The sequence below is a fragment of the Blennius ocellaris genome, assembly GCF_963422515.1.
Source record: "Blennius ocellaris genome assembly, chromosome: 14".
Classification (NCBI taxonomy): Eukaryota; Metazoa; Chordata; class Actinopteri; order Blenniiformes; family Blenniidae; genus Blennius; species Blennius ocellaris.
In genome coordinates, this window is record NC_137663.1 from 11,585,747 (window position 1) to 11,613,289 (window position 27,543).

General features: G+C 44.2%; 1 protein-coding gene across 4 annotated transcripts in view; it reads left to right on the forward strand.

Moving 5' to 3' along the window:
* Window positions 1–507: 507 nt before the first annotated feature.
* The window catches only part of rapgef6 (Rap guanine nucleotide exchange factor (GEF) 6), a gene marked incomplete at its 5' end in the record, with an annotated part of 124,020 nt that continues 96,984 nt past the window's right edge, over window positions 508–27,543 (forward strand). For all 4 annotated transcript variants that reach the window (XM_080508662.1, XM_080508664.1, XM_080508663.1 and 1 more), the window contains 2 exons: window positions 508–848; window positions 26,895–26,965. In XM_080508662.1, the coding sequence (XP_080364788.1) occupies window positions 774–848; window positions 26,895–26,965 (146 nt within the window). The remainder of the gene's footprint in view (window positions 849–26,894; window positions 26,966–27,543) is intronic.

Sequence of the window (27,543 nt, forward strand, 5' to 3'; positions counted from 1 at the left end):
AACATAAATACATATACAATGAAGAATGAAATATAATTGTAACATTTCTATTAGACTAGAAAATAAATATAAAATATGCACAATGTAAGATAGACATAATAAAAAAACTATATAGACAGTGTTTACATAATTTGACAGGTGTTTTTTTTTTTACATCATATTCACCATTATAGTGACTGTGAACACACAAATAGCACAAGAGGAAGAAAACAAATAATAAAAAAGATAATTTTCTACTCGCAGAGGGTCTTTTACGTGTTCAAAACATAGATTTCCGACTGTCCCTGAAGGCAGCAAGTCTCCGGGTGGACAGATGTCGTCACCTGTGCGCGTGCAGGAGGAGGCGGGGCCTAAATCTGAACTCCTGGATGGTCTGACTCTCTGGATTTACGTCTTTTTCTCTTAACATGCGCACAAAATCAGAACAAGTCCCCATCATCTCACTTTCTCTCACACTTTGGAGGTTTTTTTTTTTTTTTTACGTTTTTGGGAGACCGTGAAGTTTGATGTGAGTCAAGTTTCTAATCTTTCAATCGTCGGTGTGTGAAGAAGAAGAAGAAGAAGAAGAAGAAGAAGAAGAAGAAGGAGTTCCCAGGATCGGTTCGTTTGGGACTAAACTCCATCCATGCTCGGCTCGGACCGGACGGGAACCACGGGGATGTGAGTTTAGTTTGCGCCAGCGAGCAGCCGCGGAGTGGAAGTGGAAGTGAAAGCGAGCGGGGAGGAAGAGAGAAGACGAGGGGAAGCTTGGGAGAAAGTCCTGAGCCGAAGTTATGAAAATGACGGGAGCCATGGAAACTTCTTTCAAGGCGGCATTGAAGAAGCCGCCCCCGCTGCGGACAGCAGAGGTAAACAAAACCATCGTCCCCGCTGAACGTTCTCGCCTTCATGGCAGGTTTTTTTTTTTGTTTTTAACCTGAGCTCAGCTGTCAGCAGAGTTTCTCACTCCCCAGCACACACAGACATGCTTATTAGTACACACTGTACACTCTCTGTCTGCTAAATAACACAGGCTTTCTCTGAGAGGCTTGTGGTGCTCAATCTGGGGTGCGGGGGGCCTTGATCTGCCTCTGAGGGTCAGAAACAGGGTCACATCCACCAACCGCGAGACCACTGTGCAGGAGATGAATGGGCTTTATTATAGTTTAGCTTGGATTAAAAAAGAAATTATCAAGAGGGATAGCTCAGACGAAGCAGTAAATCCTGGAGGGGTGTATTGAGATATGTTGGACAAATCATGTTGGGAATGAGGGAAGAGATCAATGGATGCAGTGAAGGAGAGAGATGAGCGACTTCAAAATGCTTCACAAAGTAAAAAAAAAAAAAACCCAAACACCGTAAACAAACAAGAAAAAAGAATAACGAACCAGTCTTTGAAGGAGTGTCATTCTGTGTAATAAAACATTAAAAAAAGAGAAAGTGTAAATATTGTTTGTGGCCAAAACGCCACTGTTTAAAGTAATTGGGATTTTATGGAAACTCTGGTCAAATGTAGTCATGGGCAGACTCCTACAGGACTTTCCTTTATACGAGGAAGGATTGGAGAGAGGAGAACTGGTGTTTGGGAAAACCCAGTTTTTTTTTATTTTTTATTAACTGCACGACATCCTGTGCCTGGGCTTACTAAACAAAACATAACGTCACAGCTTCTCATCAGGCGGCTTATGCCGTAAAACCCACGAGATGGTTTGTGTAAACGTGAGCCTTGAATGAAGCCAGTTCAGTTTAACCATCGCTGCTTTCCCAGCCCTCCTCTTCCTCCCCTGCCTCCCCTTCCTCCCCTGCCTCCTCCCTGCACCAAGCTGTGGAAACACAGCTGGCTTGTCATTGCTTCGGTTACGCTCCCCCCCCCCCCACAAAAATAGCTCACGCCGTACTCCCTTCCATGTCCCGGCGCTGGTAATAGTTCTGAAGAGCAAGCACTTTTTCCTCCAAATGTTTTTAAAAAAAATGCTTTTGAAAAGGTCCCTTTTAAAAGGCGCTGATCCTCTGTTTGTTTGTGGGTGGATGCCGGGTTGAAAGCCTCTTTCACGCCTTCATAGAAGGCTTTTGTGCTCCCTTGTGCAAGCCATAACAGCCGTGTTTAGTCCACAAATATATTTGACACAGTCCCAGCAGTGAAGTGGGTCTGGGATCATTTGGGAATCTATCTCATGATTTGCAAAACGCTTAAAGAAAGTAACAACCTGCAGCCTGACTCGGTTTCTTTATGGCTCTCGGGGACGAGGCGAAGTCCAGCATAAAGATGACGGATGGATTGCGTTTTCTGTCGCCGTACGTGATCATAAAACACCTCAGATATGTCATTATGCAACGTATTGTGTAGTAAGTGTCTGTACTTGACAGGAGTATTTGTGTTTGGGACAGCATTTTCACTTCTTGTAGAACAACACAAATATTTGTCCCTGAACATAACAGGTTTGTTACTGTTGTTTTCATAGTGATTTGCATTTGGGAGACTTTATGACTCTTTTGTGCAATAGCGACCGGTTCCAACCTAAATGGAAATGGTTCCTCTGCACATGTGCGAGTATATGGACAATAAGAGCAATGTTTCCTCCAGGAGCATGCGAAAACGGAGAAATCGACAGATCCGACATGTGGCCCTGTTAAACCAAATGGCATCAGTTGCTTCTGCAGCACGACCTGGAGCTTGTCGTCCGCCATTGTTGACGTCGTCGTTTTCAGCCAAGTGTGCGTCTTGCGTGTCCACACGTCAAAGCCGAAGCGGCGTTTTCAACTATCCAATCTGAAACCCGTTAAAAAGAACCAAAACAAAAATGTTGTCGGGCGTCTAAAACGCTGCGCCGTGTGGATGATCGGCCGAAAGCAATGTGGTGACGTGACGAGGCATTGGTCATGGGGACGTGGCTTTCGTTTAAGTGTGTGTCTTGGTGTTGTGATGGACTGCATCTTCATCCCAACGTCAGCGGTGACGGTCAGACGTACACACCGGAAGAGCTGCATGGAGTGGCGGCTCGGTGTGATAACACTGCGAGAGACTTCCTGCTTTCAGGTTGCAGTTCAGCTGGAGCTGCTGTGATGTGGCGTTTTTCTACAGAATGTCTCGAGTGCGGCCTGGGTCAGAAATGACACTGTAAGCGATGCGTTGGATCGAATCGCAGTGGTGAAAAACCTGCTTTACTTCTCAAACTATTAATAGTCCTCTAATACCGCCGCTTCCCCATCTGTTGTGTCGTTCCCACAAACGTGCCTTCGCTCCAAGCGTTTGTAGTGTCAGCGAAAAATTCTTGGAGGCACCGAGACGTGCTGGCGGTCGGTCCGTCTCCTGTGCAGATGTTGGGCTCGGTGGGCAAGCTCTCCCCACCGCAGCTTTAATGCCTTGTCAACCTTTCCCAGGTCTGGTGGGTTGCGCGAACAGTTCTCCCTTCCCTCGTTGCCATCCAGGCGGCCCGGTGGTACGAGACGACAAATCACGTCGGGCTGATTTATGGCGGTTTTTTGGCTGCCCTCGCTCCAGATCGGACATTTATGGGAATTCCAGCCTTCACCAAGCCGCAGGCTCCCCGGGGAAGCTGTGAGTAGAAGGGAGAGACGGAGCAACACAGGCGCAGTATGTCGAGGACGGAGGAGGAGGAGGAGGAGGAGGAGAGGCAGACCAGTGTGTGGTCGCTCGGTCAGGACTGTATTCTTGGAGCGATTGCAAAGACGCACGTTTCGGCAGAGGTTACCAAATCACAGGGGTTCAGAGCTGACGCTGACGCAGCTCTGCAAGTGGAAGGATTGTCCCGCTGCTTCTAGTCTGCAGTGGTTTCCCAGGTTCCTCTGGACCCCAACCTCTGGTGTTGCCAGCAAAGTTTTTTTTAATGTTTTTCTCCCCCCTGAACTCCTCTTCAAAGTAAAATAAGGCTTATATATCGTAGCCTAATTTCACAATCAACATATTGACAAACTATTCATGCGGCCCCCTTTAAAAAGTTCTACGTTTTCCAGTTTCTTGTGTTGCAAAGGAGTGAAACATTTCACGGTATTTGACACCAGAAGGTTTAATTAAAAAATTTGGTTTATGCTGACATTGTAGTCATTTCTGGTAGTAAATGCTCGGTTTTGTAAAAATATTGCCACGTTCATCACGTATCCTCTGCGTCACAACAAAGAACAACTTTTAAAGTTTAAATTTAAAGGTCACCACGGCACTATTTTGCCAGCCATTGGGCCGTATGACCGTAATTCTTGCACATGCTTCAAAATGGAGCTATACCTCGACTTTACGTGACCACCTGTGTGTTCTTCTTTTTCAAAAAACAGAAGTGTAACGGAAAAAAAAAAACCTAACCAGTTCTCTTGTAGGGCTGAAAAGGGAATCTTCTTGCTTTTTAGGTAGTTCACTCAGGTATTTCGTGCTCCACCGAGAAGATGTAGGTCACAGACAACTGTGGGAAACGACAGAAAGCAGACCGTGGTGTGTCACATTATGGGGGTGTGCCCTCATTTCACGACACCCCCCCCCCCCTCCAATTCCCCTTAATTAGTATGATTCAATTTCAATTTGTGTTTTAAGGTCAAGTGTGGGTTAAAGTCAGTCTGCAGGAAATGAATGCAGGTGACCTGAAGCCGCCATGGAGACACAAATCGACGTGTGTTTCTGAAGCTATACGTGCAGCCTTACAGTGTGCCTCACAAACAACTCCGTGTTTACTCTGCTTTCTGTTGCTCATCCCTGTCACATTGCTCCAGTTGCCTCCAGTGTTGCCCAAGGCATCTGTTATTCTGTTATTGCTGAAGAACAACTTGACCGTTCTTCCACTGCCATTTATTTTAATACTGAGTACAGCAGGATGTCTTTCGAGCATGTGATTGGTGTGCACGTTGCTGGAGGGATGGCCTCGATTTCCTTCATTTGTGCAATTAAAAAAAAAAAAAACCCCACTGTTGTATTCTCAGTATTTTGGTTGGTTGCACTCACGAATGATAGAGTTTTCTACATTCGTATCGATGTTGGAGAAACTCCTTTTTCAATTCAGTTTAACTGGGAATAAATCTACTGAAGGGAGAGGATCAGATTTCACTGAAAGTCAATAGAATGATAAATAGATTTCTGCAGAAAGACGCTTTAAATGTACGGTCGGTGCAGTCTGACATCATCATCTTAGCCGCAGTCGCGGCGAACATCTCTTTCTGAATTCAGCAGCTATGATGCTTGAATACTTTACATTCATGTGTTCGTAGAAATCGTGAACAAATATGTGTGCAGTTACCGGTAAAGGAACTGACGTCATCTGTGACATCTGGCTCAGGGCTGGTCTTGTGAAAGTTGACATTGAGTCCTGCATCAATCTAACTTACTCAGTCTCCTCAATAAGGCAGAAACAAATGCATTAATCACACTGCAAAGCATAGTTGTTTGTATGTTTATAGCTTCCTTTCGTCCGTCATTGAGTCTGAACAACCAGACGAGTGATCCACGCGCTCTTCTCAATGGACGACGCGATATAGAATGAGGCGGCTCGCCCCTCGAAAAGCTGTCGTGAAACAACCTGCCCCTTTCAAAGTGACTGATCTATTTTGTACATTATGAAAATGACTCAAAAGGGACTTTTATATGTGATAGTTGAAGGGTCCGTTTTAAGGACAACGTTGAATGAGTCACTGTATCATGGTCTGCTGGCCTCGTGGAGACATCTTGTTGCCACACGGCAAAAAAAAAAAAAAAAAACCGGCTGAAGGAGGACTGAATCATCATAAAGAGCGTTTGTTGAGACACGTTTGAAAGCCGTGCCATGTATTTTCTCCCTGAGGACAAAGCTTGAGACGGAGGAGGTGGATAGCCGCTGTCGAACGTCAACGTTCCGAGTCCTCCAAACAGTTTTAAAACTCACTATTCTCAACTTTGCTCCGATGCAAGAGAAACACGGATCGGTGTTTCTCAGGGTTTGAGAAGCTCTCTGCGTGAGTTTCTCACCTTGTAGGAGAACTTGCGGTCTTGGCATCTGCTGATGTGAAACTGAAATCGGTCGCACTTCCTGTCACCCCTGGCATCGTTTCGACCCGCGTGTCACAAAGGAAAGCACACGTCGTGAGACGAAGGAGAGGTTGTTTGTCGACAAAGGAGATGGAGAAAGGAATTGAGGTGGAAACTCCTTGATCCGTCAACAAGATGGCCGGAAGTGAAATCGTTTTTATAAGCAATAAAGAAACCGCAGAGACGCAGAAGGCGTGCAAAGAAAGATGCTCTCCGAGTTAAGAAAAATCTTATAAGGTACAAGAGGCCGCGGCCCAATCGAAGGGGCAAAAAAAAAAAAGAGAGGAAAAGAACTTGAGAAACTATACAGGTAATCAAAAACGATGCCTCGGAGAAGTGGAGGGGGGTGGGGGTATGGATGTTTAAATTGAGAAAAGCCCGAGCGTCAGCAGGGGAGGAGAGCCGCAGCAACATATAATCAAAAAGTTTGGCTGCGAGAATGAGAAAGTAAACTTTAGATGGAACTTCAGGGGGCTGACAAATAAAAGGCGGACGTAAGAGGTTGTTCACGTCGTGAGTTCAAGCGGTGGCTTCAGTTTAATAAAGGGAAGAAACTAAGTCATGACGTGTTGTGTGTCACATTCTAAAAATGTCCGTCTTTCAGTAATGCAAATGAGGGAAAGAAAAAGACTGGTTGGATTGCACTAAAAATATACAAGTTGAGGCCGTTTCCTTCTGCCAGACCGAGGGGCTCTCAGGAAGGTGAGTCAGCATTACGTGAGATAAACAGTTTTAGAGAGACGTCCACACCAAGTACGGGGGGTGTATGTGGACACAAGTCTTTCCTATACGTGGGAGTGTTGCCACAGGAAGTGATGACAGATTATGACCTATAAGGTCCAGTTTGAGTAATATAGTCCACTGGCCAACCTTTCCTGGTGGCAGGATGTCGTCTCCTTGTTTGAGATCTAATTCAAACCAAACATATAGAGATAAATGATGACATGTTCAATATAGAATCCCACTTGTATAGTAGTAAGAATCCTTGAACAGAGTGATCTCTTGTCTTTCCGTTGCCTTTGACTTTAACTTTTTGAAACTAAAAAGCAAAAACCATGCTTCTTCACTCTGTCAGTGGATCAACTCAACGTTCTGCATTGATCTTTCTTCATATCTAAAGCCAACATTTTTGCAGCTTGACAACTGCACTTCTATTCACCGGCACTGTGAAGGGAAGTGAAACTACGCTTTTGATTCAGGATGTTTCATTGACACCCCCCCCCCCCCCCCCCCCCCCACGCACACAGGCTGGTCAGAGACAGGCAAAGTGGTGCATGCGGCCTGTGGTCTGTACGATACACACAGCGGGTTGCAGAGGTTTTTATTGGCCCTGACTCTGTACTGTACTTCTTCTCTTACGAGGAGAAGTGTGGTGGCATAAGACACAGTCATTTGTTAAACACATGACTTGATCATGGCCTTCTGCTGTAATGTTAATGACTTAAAAAAAAAAAAAAACTGCTTCTTTTCAGTGAAAGGCCATTTTGCCTTAATGTGGGAGATTCTGAAAGCCAACAGAACTGTCAAGTATGGAAGTTCCTATATTGACTCAAAAACCTGAGACCTTAAGCAAGAAAGGTGACTCTACCCAATTTATCAGCCTGAGCTTTAGTCAGCTCTAATCCAGGTTGACTTTCAGGTTGAGACATTTCCATATTGACAAACCTTTTAAATTTCAAAAAAAAAAAAATCAACAAAAAAAGCCCTCCTCACTTCCTCATTCCATTCGGCTTTCGGAGAGTTTTGGGAGAGTCGTGGCAATACCAGTGACTCACTTTCAAATAGAGCTTAGCCTGTGGCCTCAAGACTGCCATGAGGAGGACGTGCTCGCGACCCGCGTGTGCACCTTTAACTCAAAGGCGGCACAGATACCGAGAACATCTCAGCACTGTGCATTGTCTTGTACCTGACATGCACACACACAGCGGAAAAATCAACAAACATGGACATGCCAGCAAAGTCGCTGTGAGATAGGCAATGTGAAATGAAATGGTTACAAAGCAGTGTGTGTGTGAGAGGGTTGGTAGCTGCGGAAAGACGGCCTGTGTGTGTGTGTGTGTGTGTGTGTGTATGGATGAATAAACACAGCCTTCCCCTGACCCGGCACATTCAAAGCACTCCTTGTGGATCCAATAAAGGCCCCTCCTAACTGGGCTGAAGGGCCTGAGCATCGGGAGGCAGACAGATGCTGACAAAAACGGGTTTTGGTCATTTAGGTTGTTTTGTTGTTTTTTTTTAGCGAGTGACGTTTTGCTGGATGATTTGTGTTCGCCGGTTTCCAAAGACCCCGCACACCAGTTACCTGCTCCACATGGCAGCGGCCGAGCGAAGCCTGAGAAACTGCTTGAGTGACGCAACGCCGCAAAATTTGTCTTTAATATACCAAGAGCAGAGATTCGTCACATAATGTATTTGAGTGCAGCTGTCTAATGCCATGCATAGGGTACATTGTGTAAACATCATTTACTGCGGCCTGTCCACTGCAGCGGCTGTGAGCTACCGAGCGACCGCAGAGCCGTGACTCAGAGGAAATGGTTGGAAGGTGTGAACCCTCCTCAGCTCATGAGATGGTCTTGTTTATGTACTTGATCACACTCGCTTTCATTCAAATCCGTATAGATCTGAGGGCATTAGCACTGCCAGTTTGTATGACGCAATCGGAATATCATCACATCCAGCGGATTCGCAGTTACTCAGCTTTAGTTCATGGAAATTAAATCATGTACCAACACCTGGGTAATCTAGTTGTGGCTTGTCTAAACTGCCTTAATCATGGTGTAATTAATATTTCACTTCAGCTTTTTTTTTATCATAAGCTTGTTTAAAAAAAAAAAAAAAAAAAAAGCTCAGAGTATTAAAGGCTGTTTTTGAAGTCCCTCATTCACACGGCGGTCCACAACAACAGCCGGGCTTTGTCCCGCTTGGGTATTGTTTGAATGTAAACACGTCAGCTTTCCCTGTGGGTACCACCAGCAGCCTCCCAGGCCACGCCGCCCGGGCTGTGTGAGCATGTTTGCCTCTGCGCTTGTGCAAACACTGTAGCATGTCATTGCTACTGTGTGTGTGTTTGTGTGTGTGTGTGTGTTCAGCTGCATTCCACATGGGACAGCAGGCGTGAACAGGCAGATAGCGTCAGCTCTGACCTGTGAGGTTTGTGTGGAATGCACATCAAGGCTACTTATGGACTCATCTTGCATAGTTTTGTCAGGCCGTCACTGTTCCCTTGACAGTTGATCACTTGCTTTCCTCCTTCCCTTTTTTAAATTTTTTTGGACTGACGGGATGAAATCTGCAGAAAGGGGCATGAATTAGAGTCTTGAAATATTTACAAAATGTCACCTTTGCCATGGCGCCGGGTTTCCGAGAATACTCTGTTCCCATTACGTTCGCCCTCCGGACTGGTGAGGTTGTACAAAGTGACCTGCTACGTATGCAGTGACAGCTTTATTTCTGAAGATGAACAGTTTCTACAACCGGCAGACAGGTGCTCGTAAGTCAGGTAGACCAACTCACTTTTAGTGTTTCTGTAACCATGAGGTCATCGCGCGCCACATTAAAAGAAACTATTATAAAGTTCCGGGCGGATTTGAGTGGAAGAATTACATGATCTTTTAAATTATTGTTAACTAACTTTAATGGTGCACTGCGCACACATGAGCAGAAGCCCTGCGATCTTGACTGTTTTGCTGTCGTGTCGGTGTTTCAGTCTTGAGCAGACGGAGGCCCGGAGGCCGCCTGTGCAGGAACCTGTTGCTGCCGTACAGTTTTACAAGCTTGCAAAACTGGTCTGGAATGTGTGTCAGAAAAAGAAAGCAGCAGATTCTTTCAGCTGTTTTTTTTTTTGTTTTTTTTAATATTGGGCTTGAGTACCTTCCTGTTCCTCCTATTTGAAATCTTGTGCGTGGATCTATCCGCTTGTATCTTTATAATAGGCTAATAGATTACGGGTAATCTTATCCAACACTGAAGGACTTTATTGATAGGACACATTTTCCTTGTCGTTTTCTTTTTTTTGTTGTTGTTGTATGTGAGAACACGCAGTGTTTTTCCCTCATGAGAATGAATGAGTGAAGGAAAACTCGGTTAACGGGCTTCAAAAGGAATGATCAATCAAAGCCCTGCTTACATGATGTTTAACATATACTTACAGTATGTTTGTGCCTGGTTTGCGCTCCAATAATGTCAAGTTTGCGCTTCATAACCGAACGATCTACCAGAAAAAAAAAAGAGCATTTCAGCTCATTTCAATGAGAAAACATGTGATCTGGTACACAATTTCGTCGTCTTAACAATGCATTTGGATCTGCACCTGAAATTTTTGTATTTTTTTTTTCACTTCTAAACGTTGCCTCATTGATCAGCCTTTCCATCACCGTCACTCCAAGAAGTTGTAGGTGGTCTCTGATAAAACCAGCGCTGTGGTGACGAGTGCCATCATCCTGGAGAAATGCAATGGTTCCAAACTGAGGGGATATGAGAATGGCGTTGGTTTCAGATCCTCATGTTGGTGATCAGACCCCTGAAAGTAAAATCTTAGAGGTACCAGAAGCTCAGAACTCTATTGCTTTGAGCAACATATTTGACAGTGGCAGACGTTATTTGGTTTTCAGGAGCAAACCTCTGCTGGTCATCTTAAAATGTGTGTTCCTTACTATTGAACATGGAAATAAATGCTTCCCAACAGGTTTTTTTTTTTATTTTTTAATTATTATTATATATTGCCAAAACACAACGATAATCCACCAAACATCAATTGCCTTACTTCCTCCCTTCGTTTGATGTATCATGTTCACCTCTCTGTAACTGGGGAGCCTCTATAAAGCAATAAAGAGATCAGATCGACGCATGATTTTCACCGTCGGAAGTAAATATGTAAACCTAGCTGGCTGTTCAGCCATCATCGGGCTGGATGAGGTCAGCCGCTCCGGGATCCCGTCGGTGAGCTGAGCTTGCATGCAGCAAAACCTCGTCGGCTATATTTTCGAAGACTCGGCATCACGCTGTGTGGGAAACGATCCCTTTCTCCTCTCAGTTCACACGGGCGGCGCCGAAGAAACCAAAGGAATCTGGGGTGAGATTTTCAATGGATGTATTCACTCACTGCAACATTGCACTCGGCCTCCCTGTGCGTACCAGAATGTCCAGCCTCGGCGCACGCACTGTCTGATGGCTTGAATATGGAGCTGCAGATGGCGGGAAGTCGCACACAAATCTGGTTGAATTTCACTTTAATGTGGCGGCAGCATTCGCCACAGCATGTAAAATGTCACGCCGGGGACATTACTGCCGTCTCACGGCGGTTAATGACAACAGGTGATGAAAAATCAGACTGCAAAGCTGTTCAAAACTTGTCAGGCCATTCAGGCAATCAGCCCCGTTTTATAATTGAGAGAGTAAAACATTTTTTGTGATTTAGACTTTAGTCGTATCGGGTCAAAATAATTAACTCATCGAAAGTGAATCGAACTGTCTTGTGCTGAAAACAATAGGAAGATGAACTCTTCTTGACCTGAAGTTGTGGTTAACACCGATATTAATAATAAACAGCCTTTTTTTCTGCCCATACTCTGTTTTTGGACCTCCTGGGTTGTTTTTTTTGGGTTTTTTTAAACACTCGTGTTTGTGGTAGCGCAGTAATGAGACATGTTTGTCATGTGTGGCAGGTTGAGCAGAGCCCAGCTGGCGCGTTGGGTCCGACCTCTCCGCTCTTCCCCTGTAAATCCCCGGGAGAACGAGCTGCAGTCAACAGCAGCAGCAGCAGCATTCCTCTCAGTAGCCAGGCAGTGCACATACACAAGGGGACACAACCTGTGAAAGGAGCCGACGTGCTTTTCTTAGTTTTAAACTTGTACGTGCGTCTTTGTTTGGGCCCGTGAAAAGAAAACGAGAAAGGGGGTGGGGGGGCTGGGGTGGGGGGGAGTCAAGAACAGGGCAAGGTTATTGCAGACGTTCCCTCCAGAGGGCCGAGCTTTTCGACAGCGAGTTATGCCGCGTGTTGAGATGAGTCAGGACTCCAGATTGGATATCCCCCCCGTGTGCTTGTTTATGTGTGTTTTTTTATGAGCCGTTTGAATTTTGTTATAGCAAAAGTTTCACATTTTGTGAAGGGATTTAGAGATTTCATCAATAAAAACTCAATGCGGCAGCCGAGGCAGCGATTTTCTGATACATTCAATTCAATTAGTGTTTCATATGGTGACCTGGAGTCTTCCCCGCTTTCGTTGGATGTTTATACTCGCGCTGCGTCTCAAGGTACCGAATACTAGCAGCTGCAAATGTGTTCATCAGAGGAAGGATGACTTCTTCTGATTTTGCATCTGTGTTGTAGAAACGATGCGAATAGCAAGTTGGCTAGATATTATCGCCTTTCGTCGTCCGATGGTTTGAGTGAGATTGTCCACGTTCGCCGCCGCTCACATGTTTTTCATGAACACTCTGGACGCCACACTGCCGTTCTTGGCAGCGGCCAGGTCGAGGGCCCGGCCACGTGACGACACCTGCTACAAATCCTGCCAGGCTTTGTATATATTCTTTTAACTCATTTCAACTGGCGAGCACATCAGTGCGGCCTTCGTTGAGGAATCCCAGCTCTGTCACTGTTATTCTTTTCCAACGGCCCCACAGCGCGAGCAGCCACGACCTGCGTCTGACCTCCAGCCATAATATATGAACAGGGGGTTTGATTGGCTCTCCGTAACTTATCTTGTTTAAAAATCTACACGTGTGCCCATCAAAAAGCTGCGACTAAACAGAAAATAGCTCCAACTCTTCATTACACACAAATCTAGCAGATTTGAAAATGAGACATTGCTTGTCCATGTTGACATTTAAGACTAAGCTTGAAGCTATTGGATATCTTAATCTCATCTTGTTGGCATCAGACAAATAAGAAACCTGTTTTTCAAAGGTTTTTTTTTTTTTTTTGATCTTTTCAGATGACTGGACTACACGTGTGTTTGCCATGTGCTCCTTTCACATGTTTTTAGATGATGTCATTGCACAAAAGAGGTGAAAAAGGCCAGTTAAGCTTCACCAATGTTTTAAATAGTGATGTGTGGTTGTCCGTTGATCCAAGCTTGCCTGTTAAATCTGAATTCCTCACCTCTTTAAAGACTCAAGCACACCAATCTAAGAATATTGTAAGTAAGTCCATCTTATTTTACTCAGTTAAACATTATCTACCATCATTGCATTTCTGTAAGTGTTCGCAAAAATGCAGATAACCTTGACATCAACCTTTTCGGACTGTCTTTGTAAACCAGTGAAGTGGATTCTGAAACCACAGATGACCCACAGTCCGAAGCACTTTTTGGAAACATTTTCAAAATTGGTAAACGGTGTCTGTCTTCTACTCTGAACTTAAATGGTGGTAAACCGACCGACACCAAAGCACGCTTGACTCTGTCCGTTCCCATTTCTATCAGACTGTTGCGAACGTGCTGCGACTGAGTTGCTCGTTTTATTCGCGCTTGATGCTGTGTTGCACAATCTCGCTGTTCTTCGTTAACGTGGAGTCAAAGTGATCCCCAAGCTGTAAAGTTCCCCCAACAAGGAGCACAAGGAACAAGGAGCTGTACAGCGGAGTGTGTAATGGATACTAGTAATGTGTGGTTCTTTCTGCCGTGACTGCCTCTCTACCCGCCACTTTGGCAGCGTCCATGCGGTGGTTTTCTTTCTTTTTCAAAAACTGTGCGTCAAAAACAAAACACAAAATGACAACTTCCGAGTGTAACTTTGGAACTCCCAGAAGTTTTACAATCTGGCATCAACTGTCCCGTCACATCCATTGGACACTGCGGGGGGGGGGGGGGGGGGCTTCTGCCAGACGACCCCATTGAGTTTGATTATGTCTGTAGTGCTGACAGAAGCAGTGTTGTGGGAGGCCCATGTTTGGCAGAACCCCTCTGTGGAAATATTGAGTCACCGTCCACATCACAACACAAACCCCAAGCTGCTGACTGCCCTCTGCTGCTTCCCATACAGCCCCCCCCCCCCCCCCCGCCTCAACTTCTAAACAAAAACCCGCATGCCAATTCTACAAGGGCACAGACTACTTGGCAGACATTCATGGCACCTTTTCAATTGTTTTTCACGGTATTGTTTGCCGAAGTGACATGAAATGTGTTAATATATGTCTCAAGTACAACTTTTTGAAAACACTCTGACCGTCTCCTTGACCTGCTGCTACTGCGAATGCGCACTATGGCCATTATAAATAGTTCCTGTGTACTTATGTGACTAGATCAGCAATAATGACGATGGCAGACTTCAGAGTAGCATGACTCCCAGTCAATATTGTCATGTTGCCGTGTAAATGCGAACTTTTTTCCAAAACGATGTGTTTTTAACTTGAAACGTTGTCGTGTAAACGCGGCCTTAGAGCCGTTTCAGAAGTGCAGAGTGATACGAAGGGCTACTTATGACAAACTTTCTGAATTATTAGAGTTCCATTAATCACCCTCAAGGCAGAATAAATATTCATGTATGTGAAGAGGCTGAGACGGATAACGAAGAAGTTTCCTCCACAGTGAATTTCATTGAATTCTTTGTAGTTGAGGAGGTTTAATTCAAGTCAAAGCATTTTTTTTTTATCTCCTCGTGGCGATTTAAAAGGAATCGGAAACAAGTGTTTGCATGGCGCAAATTGAATTGGCTCAGAGTTTAAACAGATTGCTTGTGGTTAATGGGAATGCAGCTTGAGACTTACCATAGTTGTAAACACGTATATTTGAACGTACAACATACGTTTTTCATGCTCAGTTTGTCATAGAACTTTAAACTTTCCGCCAAATCATACATTTACAGTTGTTTTGTTATTATCTCTCTTGACAAATTTGAATGATTGAGCGTATTTGGCTTTTTATTTTTTATTTTTCAGGAAGTCAATCAACAGATGATGTGTCAGCTTTGGAAGCGGCTTGGATATTTTGATCACACGGTTTTCATTTGATCTGCATGCTAATTGCAGCAGTTTACCTCATATTTCACACTTAAAACCGAGCAATCTTCAAGTTTGAAAATACGGGTTCCCAATTAGTATTTGAGTGAATACAAATTCACATGAACAACAGGTTGCTGTGACAACATTCCTATCTGAGAGATCAGTGTCTTTTTACATTCCTCTTCATTACAACCTTCACAAGAATGAAGACAGACTGGAAAAGAAAAACAAAACAAAAAGAACAACCTTTCTTGTACCTCAGCATCACATGGACTCATGCGCTTCTTCCCATACTCGCGTCCTCGGAGTTAAACTAGCAGTACAGTGTGAATGTGAACAATTCGGAGCATAAGACGATTAGCTTACTATTTTTACTGTATCTGCAAGTTTGTACAGTGACCTGGATGCAGCCTGCAGGGGGTTCAGCAGCACGGCGGAGCAGAGCAACCTGAGTGTTTTTGCAATATTTTCGTGAGCTGTCGCTGCCGCAGGCCGAAGCTGTTCCATTTACAAACATGTCTTCGGCACCATTTGATTGTGGCAAAGTGTGTGCACTCACATGGCGACAGCTCGGTGTGAATGTCACGCAACACTGTCTGGAGAACCTTTTGGTCACATTATTGTATTTGATTGATTTCGTGATATATTGGTCTTATATTGTTTTTGCCCAATTAAAGGCACCATTAAAAAAAAAAAAAGAAAAGTACACTCTGTTTACCAACACATGCCTCTCTTGTTTTTCATTAGTCACCTGCTATGTTGAGTCCTTTGTTTGACACGTTGGACAAGAATTTACAGCGTTCACCTCTGGAATGTCGGGAATGTGACGGCAGGATTCCTGAAACTTCCTGCCTGCCTTTGTGAGCACGATTAAACAATGACACATGGAAGTTGGCTGAAGAAAAGAGGTTCACATACAACATAATACTGCGTCTGAATGTATTGTTTTTAACTCGGCCTTCAACTTGAGCCGAATAGCCAGCAGAGCTTAGGGAAAGTTTGAAAGGGCATTTGAATTGAGAGACCAATAGAATAGAATAGAAATACTTCATTGGAAAATTTCTATACTATAGTGCACTTGTTTTTTTTTCTCCATGTTTCAGATCATATCAGTTGCATTTTTCCTCTCTGCTACTGTTTGAGTACCAGATACCGTTGTGTACATCTATGTCGCTGTGTGGTTGTGTTTTCCTCAAAATAAGGTATTTTCAGACATACTCTGTGGAAAGAAAGCAAAAGCATCAACTCTTCACTGAGGTTATATCAATACTGAGGTGGTTTGTGTGTTTGTTGCAAACAAATGTGTGTTTCCGACAGTTTATCTATTATACAGCGGCTTTCTTCAGTCCTGACCTCCTGACGGTCATTTTCAATACTCTGAAGGAAATCTGTCCTCCGTGGAGCATGGAGGTGACGATCTGCACAGATTAGGCCCCATTAAAATATCAATACACTCTGTGTTTATGACCCCTTTACATTTTAAGTATTAGTATTATTCGTATTTCCGATGTGCAGCAGCTGCTGTTTACTCCCCAGATGTCTGCCAGCCTTTCGACCACACACTTCTATCAGGTCTGCAATTGGCCACTCGTCCCCTTATCACACTTTTACACAGGTTGAGTAATAACTGACGCTCTTACAGTCATCCAGATTGAGAAAATGCACTTTGACAAGCCTTTTTCCTTTCCAAGGGAAAAATCTGGGCCGTGTCACGTCACTATATTCCCGCCGCATTTGAGTTTAATCAGTGTTCAGACTGTGTATTAGCTTGGATGAGTATGTCATGTCATATTAATGTAAAGTCTGGGTTTTTTTCTCTGAAAAGTTTGCAAATGTCTCGACTTTGACCTTTTTTCCTGAACTCATCATGAATTCCAATGAATGATTCGTCTCTGAGATTTTCACTTTTTTTCAGAATATAGCTATGTGGGCTCAAAATAGTTGTCATGCAAAGTCCGATTATGTCACAACAAGGAACATCGTCGTGCGACATTGAGGCTTTATTTCAGACTTTGCATCTAGAAATCAAGGCATTTATCGTGTATTCTCTCAGGATTTGGGTTAAATCACAATTCGTCAACAATTCTGCTAAAGGAACCTCTTTTATAAAACATCTTGTTTCCCAATATTCTGTTCTGCATTTGTCATAATTGGACGACTTCGAGACCTCGGTGGTCTGGACCGCATCAGCCTTTTTTTTTTTTGTTTGCCTACTTCCTTCAAGGCAGGAAATTTATTCGCCTGAGGGCTGAGAAAGTTTTTAAGACCCCACAGTTGAGTGAGTGAGAGAAAGTTAATTCCCGCCAACCTCTGTGGCCGAGTGTGCGGTGGGTGAGCTCAGGGAAATGACCCTCTGTCCAGTAAGTCCACTGGTAACTGTAAAGCGCATCAGGTTTAGTACACACAGATAAGAAGCGGCTCAATGAGATTGTGTGGCATCTGGGAAGCTGAGCGGAGCTCTGACTTTGTCTTTTGATGTCGTGATTCACTTTGACGCGCTATTTTCAATGCAAATGTATTCAAGCGCTGTGTGAGGTTCTGTTATTGTCGCAATGTACGGAGGCATGACTTTGAATTCTGTGAATCGCTTTACTAAATATATTAAGCGTAGGCATTGGTCTCGTTTCGGCACCGTTTACAGTGGTTAGATTTCGCTTGGGGGTTTTGCTCGCATTATAAAAAAAAAAAAAAAGGCCTTCATTCTTGTTTCACCTGGTTTGAATGACTCTGTGGGGCCTCAGAAACATCTGAAGCTCATGTGAAACCAAACCAAACGAAAACAGGCCTAATTCTTCCACTCCCACGGGCGAGCTGAAGCGAGCAGGCCCAGCTGTACCGGGCTGTGTTGTTATTTGTCTCTGCAGTCTACAAAAACAGAAAGTGTAGAGGTCTCACTTGCTTCGGCTCTGCCTTTGATTTGTGGTGCTGCGCGGAGCGTGTCAGAAGCCGAGCGGCCTTGTCTGGACAGATCGGTGGGCGAGATGGGCTATCTGTTCCGTATCTCGGCTATCTGACAGCGCGCGCACGCCAGTGAACAGCCCGCCTCAGCCTTTTGCATGGCGGCCTGAGCTCCGTCTTGGCAGCGGCCGGCAGCGACCGCGCTCAGCTCAGCGTCGCGTGTTCCGCCGCAGCTCGAGCTCATGTAAACCTCTCCCACTGCCTCTCTGCCCGTCGCTGAAGGGCTGCAGAGATTGTTTGGGGGGGGGGCGGGGGGATTAGTTTGGGAGAAAAAAACAAACCCACAAGTGATGAAAAGCGCTTCGTCTCCCCGTGTCTCCAGACTTGTAGCTGGGATAATTAAGATTAACTCGGAAGTGAATTTAACAGCTGAGCAATTCAGAGGACAGAGCAAATGTATGCCGACTGCACTTCTGGCAGCACGGGGAAGTGATAGATGGACATAAAATGAGTAAGTAATGAGAGGGAGCACGAGGCGGTGGAAAACACCGCTTTTTACAGGCGCCGAGGATGAGTTTGAGATTCCCAAACGGCCAACGGCTACATATGGACACGAGGTACATTATCATTAGAACAACTTGAAAGCACAAGTTGCAGCGCCAATTTATTCTAATGGGACCTATTAGGAGGCTAATGGAAACAATAAAATGTTATTCACGTGCCTGCCCTCCCCGTCGCCGTGTAAAGAGAGGAAAATGCAACTATTTGAAAACGCTGCTACTAAACATGCGCACTATGGCCATAGTAAATAGTTGTTTGTGCACATGCTGCAGTTGATGGACAATAACAACAGCGTTTGCCTCCTGTGTGTGTGTGTGTGTGTGTGTGTCTGCTTTCATTACTAAAAACAACCAACAGCACCAACTAGTGGTTCTGCATGCTGGCTTCATCACTTTCAAAACACTGCTGTGTGAATGTGAAACTTTTCTAAAACGTAAAGCAAATGCTTTGTCGCTTGTAGCGTCGTGCAGACGGGGCCGGAATGGCTGCAAGGTGTGACTGTGTGTGTGAGATTGTGTGTCTTTGTGTTTGCACTGGGATGAGTCGTCTCGGGCGTATCCTGCTTTTTCCCCGTTGTCGTTTGCGTCTCACATCATGAACTTGTATAAAGTGCTTGTTGGAAATTGATAGATAAATGGATGTTTTTTTCTACAGCTTAATGGACTCCCGGTTCTTTTGTCTGTATCCGTCAAAAAAAATAGATCCCATTGATTTCAGTCGAGGTGACATGCTTTCATGTACTTTAAAAAAATCCATCTGGACGAGCGCAATGAATCTATTTTTAAGTGTCCATGTAAACATATTGACTTGATAGACACTGATCAACCACACAGCTTAAAACCAAGATGGACACCGGCGAAACATCATCCAGTTCAGCACCGACGATGACAACTTTTTTTGCTCGCCAACACGAGCGAGTTCACTGCAGACACGAGCGAAACTTCCTCCGACTGCCCCGTTCGTGTCGGTGAAAAACAGCAGCTAAGATTACATAAAGGCTCAGACTTTCCATTTCTGTGTGTGGCAGTGTTTTTGTGCGTATGTGTGTGGCTGTTTGGTTTGGCTGGCGAAGACATGGCAGCTGCCGTGGTGCTTTCTGGGGCCGGACTTGCTCCTCACCCGTCCTTCAGTTGGGAGTAAAGAAGGAGCAGATTTCCCCCCCCCCCCCCCCCCCCGATGCAAAGTCAGAAATTATGGTGCAGCGCTCGCAAAGTGACAGTCTGAACTGTTTTGCATGCAAGTTGCCGCACAGCTGGCGTCTTTCCCAGGAGGGGAGCGGTGATTCATTTGAAAACCATAATTCTGCTCACTTCGAACTGAGCGTATTCCACTGTGGAAGTGTTAATTCCTCCTCTTCGCAGATGTTTGGGCTCCGAGGTGTGTTCAAAGCTGTTGGGTTTTTTTTTTTTTTTAGTTCTGATGGTGACTTGACAGTTTACCAGTTGCTCAGTTTAAATCCAACTCTTTTCTGCACATGACTGACACCTCCCCCTACTTCCTTCTCTTGTCCCTCCCTCCCTCCCTCTCTCCTCCTGTTTCCATAACTCGCTCCACCACCAGCACCACGACTGTCGTCACCGGGCTTTTTATGAACCCAACTCCTCAGCTTTCACGGTGCGGAAACTCGACGGGACTTTCAGTGTTTGTTTTCAGCGTTTATGCCCTGTAGACATCGGCTCATGTCAGTATGTGCTCGAAATGGTTTGCCGCACAGATTCGTGTTGTGATGAGTGCTTCAAAAAGGCCTTCAGAGCGCACCCCCCCCCCTCCCCCCTGTTAGTTTCCAGTCAATTTCTTCAGCCCGGCTTTGTTCCTGAAAATAGTATCTTTGCTTGGTACAAAAAAAAAAAAAGAGCGATAGGTGAAAGACTTGAGCTTTAATTGCTACAAATATATTTGAACTCTGACACGGATGCTGACAGCGTTCAGACTGCACTGCGCCGTGGAGCAGATGATTGTCAGTTCAGATCCCGTTTTTGTCAGGATGCTGATCCAGTCTGACGTTTTGATCACAGTCGACCTTGTTGGCACTCCGGTTGAAACTATTAGGGCTTAAGAATGATTATTGCTAAGTTGTGCTTCACATTTCACTTCATGTAGAGAGACTTCATAGCCTGTGTATGAACTTGAGAATACTTTTTCCATGATGATTTAAACATACCCACACAAGTACCTTCCAAAAGCGCAGAGCGAGGGGGATTATACTTGTCATCATATAAATAATACTGTCAGTCACATTAGAATTGAATACATCCAAACTGTCACAGGTAGAAATACTTTCTTTCTAAATTCCATGTTGGTTTCATGGTAATAAGAAACATCTTGTCGAATTCAATCAAATCCTATGTGATATTTGACGACAAAATGTTTACATGCTTCAAGCTATGCTCGGAAGAGCTAATTGGTTGACCTGTCATACTGTTATGACCCATCACTGTACTTTGAACTGTGTTCACTCTGTGAATATAACAGACTTGTTTAACTTTCTAATCTATATAACCCTGCGTCTAACGCACCGAAAGGAGGTTTTTAAATAAAACGCTTGACATCACAGTGAAGCGTCGTTGTCCAAGTGAGCTTATCCCGGTTCAACGTTGACACAGAGTCCTCGGGTAGCCAGCAGTCTGTGTAATGTAAATGTCCAGGGCTGGTTATGAAGGCAAGATGTCAGCTCAGCTGTTTGTTCTTCCAGCTTGAATGGCCGTGTTGTATCATCTGTCTACAATATCCTCTCTGTCGACGGCGACACGCTCGCCCGGCATGCTGTACATTCTGGTTGGAGGCGGCTGTGGGCAGATGGTTGATTGAGCTCTCTACAAAAGGGGACCTGGTTCATTCTGGCTCCTCATGAAAAGTCAGCTTTTTCACTAAGAATCTGACATATGTTGAATATTTTTTGGGGGGGGAGTTTTGTCGGTAACTCAAAACGTCTATAAAGAGCAACCGAAAGTTGAACTTGGGTTCAAGGTTTTTTTTTTTTGTTTTTTTTTTGCACAATAGTGGCCTTCTTTCATCATTGCTTATCACTCGCGTGTAGGAGTGACTCTACATCTCATAAATTCTGTGTTAAAAAGCCGCCTCCTGATGGGAAAGGGAGAAATGCGGTGGGTGGGACAAAAGCTTCCGTACAGTATCGCTGCAACTTGCTTTTGTGTGCTGCCGCAGCTTGTTTGTATGTGAGTAACAGACATTCTTCAGTGAGCCTCGCATCACACCGTCCTTTCGGAGTAAAAGAGAGTTGAGAAACACAAATCTATCACTGCCGCAAAATTCCAGATCGCTATAGTGTATAAATAGCCAGTGTTTTGAAGCTTGTCCCTTATTGTTTGAACATTTTCTCTCCTGAAAAGGATGTTACTTCTTCTTGAAGTGGTGAAATGTTTCTGTAGGTTGATCTGTGGCTGGTGTCCTGAGACCTTTCGTTTCAGCCACTAGGTGGCAGCAGCACTGTGGCTACCTGACTTGCACACATCTGTACACATGAGCGTGAGCTCTGTGACACATCTATTTGTCTTTTTAGTTTGACAGCTTCACTTCAGGGAATCAGATATTTCGGGGGGATATTTCTGGTTGCTCAAGTCTTTTTTTTAGTAACATTTTTTTTCTTTTCTTTTCAACTGACATTCTGCAAGTGCTGTAAAACCCATAAAACATAACAATCTATTAACTACATCATTACTGTGCATCCTGTACTTTAGTGTCCCTGCTCTGCATTTCCTCTAGACATTTGGATAGATTGAGATAGATAGATAGATCCACTTCTTAAAGCAAAACCACCTTAATTGTTTAAAAAAAAAGAAGTTATTTGAGCCTGATCGTGAGCCAGAAATCCGTAATTACCAACTGTAATTATCAACGATGACATGGTTCATCTGGCATAATCAAAGTGCTTTCCGACAGTTTAAATAAAATCCTCCAGCCTCAGCTGGAGATGAGTAAATGGATGTCTGTCCTGATATAGTGATGAGCTAATAACAGATGAGGTCACAGAAGTCAGTACATGGCTCCGGGGAGGAAAGGTCAGAGGTCACACGGGATGCTTTGCTTTGCCGGACCTCGTATCAACTTTACACAGCACGTGGATTTGAGACCGATGACTCGATCATCTGGGTTTTTTCATTTGATTAAACAAAGCAATCCTTGTGTTGAGAAAATTCTTCCGTCGAATAATCGTCTCGATCTTGTGTCCTATTTCAAATAGATTCTCGTTCGTCGGCTTTTCCTTGCAGGTCGGGCCTTATTGGCGTCAAAACATTCAAATAAAATCACTCCCTTCACAGATTTCATCAAGTCCAAACCTCAGGCGCCACACCCTAACAGCAGATCCAAGCAGCGTGCGTGCGTGTGTGTGTTGCTGACGGAGGTTAGCGTGGGTCATGCAGCGATCATGTTACACTCCTCTCCCGCCGAGAGGCCGCAGAGCGAGGCTACAAAGCAGACGAGATCCCGTCGTCGGACATCCTGCTATCTGTCTGTCTGAGCCCATTGGTGACCTGCTTTACACTAATCAATACATGGAATGAGGACAGGCTGTGGTGTGTGTGTGTGTGTGCGTGCGTGCGTGCGTGCGTGCGTGCGCGCGTGCGTGCGCGCGTGCGAAGTTGTAGTAATAGTAGTAGTCATAGTCATAAAATCTCTGTAGCATTCTGGGTCAGGAGGTCATTTTCAATGAGGCATCAGGTTATCAGCCAGGGCCAGTGTTATTTTTGTGCACAAGTCCATGTACAACACTAACACAGTTTCAGTTTTTAGTTGTCTGCTACTCTAAAAAAAAAAAAAAAACTTTCCCTTTATTTATTTCTTTTTTTTACAATTTGCTTGGTGGGTGTTTGACACGCCTGATTTTATATACATTGAACCAAGCCTAAAACTGTAAAAAAAAAAAAAAAAGAAAGAAAGAAAGAAACCCGACTTTTCCCAGGTTATTATAACACATGTGACAATTATGCAGCATATTCAATAGCAAATATTTTACTTTTACCGATGATTAATTGTAAGATTCAATCAAAGGTTAAAATAGATTTGCGTCACCTCTTCCTCATTCCTTCAAAAAGCATGGTGGGTCCAGTATCACCCGGTCATCCTTGTATATTGATAAATATACACATTCACAAAGAAAAGCTCACAAAATAAGGCTTCTTCCAGATTGAGATAAATCCTCCATCGTACACTGGACTACTGACTCACAACGTGTGTGTTCCATTGTTGTGCCTTTTTGAATCAGGCCGTCCCTCATGGATTAAATGTAACCTCGGGAACACTAACAAGCAGGCATGAGGTGGCTATTGGGCCTGTCGGCCTTAATCTTTGCTCCCATCTCTAGGATAGCCCTTCAGGGCAACGCGACAACATTACACACACTCTCTCACTGTACACACATGCACACGCAAGCACGCTCAGCAGCTTGACAGGAGCGCTTACTGCAGCAGTTTGTTTGCGTTCACTAACCCAGTTTACTGCGATCTGAAGTCAATACAGTTCCACTCTCTCGCCACTGTGAACCCGGCCTTTCCGGCGCTCGCGCTCCACCTCGGGATCTCTAAATGGAGGTTACAGCTCTGCTTGTAAAACAGCTGGCCCGGGGTCGAGCGCTCTGTCCTGATGAATTTCCCTCTTTAGATGGAGCCGAGAAGATTTTTTCCCATTTGACGGACGTTCAGAAGGTCGACCGCACGTGGGAGTTTAAAATACCAAGAATCTGCCAAGGCCATGACAAGAAAGTACTTATTTTAACTTGAAATATGAATCGAGACCTTCAATTCATTCATCACTAAACCAAATGTTATTATTAACAATTAGAAATCAGGCGGTTGCTTCGACAGTTGTTCTCTTGGCAGTGTTTGCGTACAATCAGCTCCTTTAGTTTTTTTCTTTACCTTCACTGGGGGAAACATGGAAATGTTCAGGCAGTACACTTTGGTATGTTTCCATTTTTTCATTTATTATTTATTCACGTGGAGTTTTTTTAGACAGCACATCAAGTAGTATTAGCTCCCTGATGCATTTGATCGCTCCCCTCACTCACCGTCCTTCAGCGTCGCCCGTCTCTCATCACGCCGCGCCCACAACGCATCGTCGGCGCATCAGTAAAATGGTCGATCGACTTTTACTCGTATCGTGTATTTTACCCGCTTCGGCTGCCCCAACACGCCTCACACGATCAGTCAAATCCACCCGTCCGCCCACACACATTCACACACCGGTGGCGACAGCAGCTGTGCACACGGCGACATGGAGGATCAGGACGCCAACCAAGCTTGGGATTGAATGTCGACCTGTTTTTACCAGTTGAGTCAAAGCTGCCCCGTTGGTGCATCGCATTGAGTCTCACTTTTTCCCCCAATGTGGGGAAAAAGTCCCCCAAAATTCACAACTTTGAAACTAAAATTTGCTCATTAATTTATGTGCGCATTTTTTTATATTTTTTTTTCTTGGATGTGCTTTTTAGACAGACAAGCTCAAAGCACACAAACTGACTAGCAGTATTTGTATGAGTCGCTTTACAATGGGAAAATAAAGCTTTGATCTAGTTAAGCTTTGTGCAAACAACACGAGGGGTGAGGAAAGAGGCAACACACCGCTCCAGGATTTTCTCCTCATGGGACCTTCCGATTCATTAGTTTCACATTAGAGAATTGTAGCTGTCCTAATTTTTTTGTATGTTCTTGCTAAACTGCAGCTTTCTTCAAAACACGGAACTGGTTTTCTTCTTTACTCAGTGAAATGTGCTCATTTTCCTCGAATCCTCAGCTTGAGCCGACTGTGTGAGATATAGAAACCGATGACTGTGGCCTCTTTTCCCCAGCAGTGTTTTTAGGACATATTGAAGGAAAAAAATCTGAGTAATAATAAATGTTGTTAAAATACATGTTTCAAGAAGATTTAGAGAAATACTAATTCTAGTTTCATTACAGTAATTCTACTTGGTACTTGGGCCCTGTGTCAAGTGAAAATGCCTCATTTTTGCATTTTTCGTTCTGACAATATATTGAAAACAATGTCCGTTTACACGGAAACGGCATTAACCCTAAAAGCTGTGTATTTCTTATGTAAGGTGATTAGTTGGCAATGTTGTTTCTGTAATGAAACACACACGTAGACGTCACAGGTGACAAAGTTGCATTGTTATTACGGGTCACTCTGGCCTATAAATCTACCAAGTATATGAAGAATAAGTCCAATAAGAATATGGACTGGGAGTCATGCCACTCTGGATGCCGCTATTGTTGTTATTGTACATCTCATGGATGTGCAGAAGAACCATTTACTCGGGCCGTGGTACACACACAGAAGCGGTGTTTCAGAAAAGCTGTCTCTCCCTCCTTTCTATAGCCAAAGCGTTTTCAAAAAGTTGCATTTTCAGTGGCTCTGAGCACCGTTGTTGTGTAAACAGACACCAAAAAAAGCAAAGAGTTTTCTCTTTGAAATTGGAAAAAGTCATTTAAAAGACCTAATTTACCAGAACTGAAGCCTTGTGTTGAGTTTGTAGGAAGCAAACCGTTCAAGAATATGAATTTGAAACACCACAAACCTGACGAAACAAAAAATTCAACATCGATGCAGAGTGGGAACAGTAACCAAAACAATGGGAAATACTTTCTAATAAGAGAGTACATAGAGCAGAACTGGCCCACCCAATATGAGTGTAACTTTAGTCCTGTAGTTCAACATTAAAACAAACAAATGTTAAGCTCCACACCTTTAACCTGCTGCTGCAGTTTGTGTACAAGACCAATCCACCCGTTAGTTTGATCCCACTGATGCCTCTCTGAAGCCGTCCCCCTCTGTCGTTGCCCTGATAAAGCCCTATTTTGAGGCCTGGTGTGGACCTATCTGTGCAGGCCTCCGCTGCCGTCATGTGCGCACTTAAGCGGTACGCCTGTCCGCCTGGTTCGACGGCGTCAATTTGACAGACGGCGTTCGGCATAGTCCAAGTGGTTCCTGTCAAATCGCTGCTGATGCAGATGATTTACGCAGTGCGGAGAGACTCCACTCACTCATAACAATGAGATAATTGTTTGAAAGCCTTGAATTTTTAAATACTCCTCGCCACTGCAGATGGAGGATTTTCCGAATAAATGAAAAAGTACTTCACATGGTGTTTGAAAGGTGGTGAAACTTTGTTTTTATATAGCCATTACAGACAATGCCAGGCTTTTATGCATGCACGGAAATGTGATGCAATTCACTATTCCTGTAGAGTAGTTTCCAACCTTTTTTTTTTTTTTTTTTTTCCTTCCCCCTCTTGAGAAAGGCTGTCCATTGCAGTGACTTTGCAATGAAGCCAAACAGTAGTGGACACTCCCACTGACATACAGAAGCAATGTAGTCTCCCAGGTCTACTTTAGATTCCAATGTCTTATTATGTTTTTGTGTGTGTGTGTGTGTGTCTTTTTAAAACATTTTTAATACAGGTCTAATTTTCCTTGGATCTGGTTTCCCAAGTCGGGAACGTCTGTCTTAGTAAATGATAATAAGTTAAACTAATGTCACCTAATTTCTGTCTTACAGGACCTGCACACCATCTACAGCCACCTGTACCACATGGACGTCCTCTCTCACCTTCGAGAACATCAGCTGAGGTGAGTTGTTTTGATTTTTTTACATCAAATCTTGACTCTTTCTTCCCTCTCCTAAATAGCGTGTCAGTCACAGCCGCACCCATCCCAAACGTGTTTTATAGGCCTTGAATTATTGTGTACTTTGACTTTTTTTTTCCCTATCCGGTCTGCATCACTTATATGACGAGTTGACTTTCGTACCATGCATGTTTGAAATGTTTTACTTTATCTCAGTCGCATTTATCAATGAACTGAGTTCAGGTGATGGTCTGACAACAACAAGGTTTCCGGGTCTAATGCGACAATGAAACTGGCCAAATCAGAGCAGCGGCAGTTATGGACTCCGCTCTGTCATGCACGGTGAAAGAATGATTCATCTATAGCAGTTTTCCAGATAGAGTACTTAATGTGTTCATTTACAAGCCCCTGTTCTCTTATAAGTGAGTTCAATTGACCAAAATCAATGAGACGGTATTATTCTGTCACAACCGAGACGAAAGCAGAAGAAGCGCGAGTTGGATTCGGGCCCGATGCCGAGTAGCGGGTCACCTTAACTCTCTAAGCTGACAGCCAGTAATGACGGTGTCTAAAATGGGAGA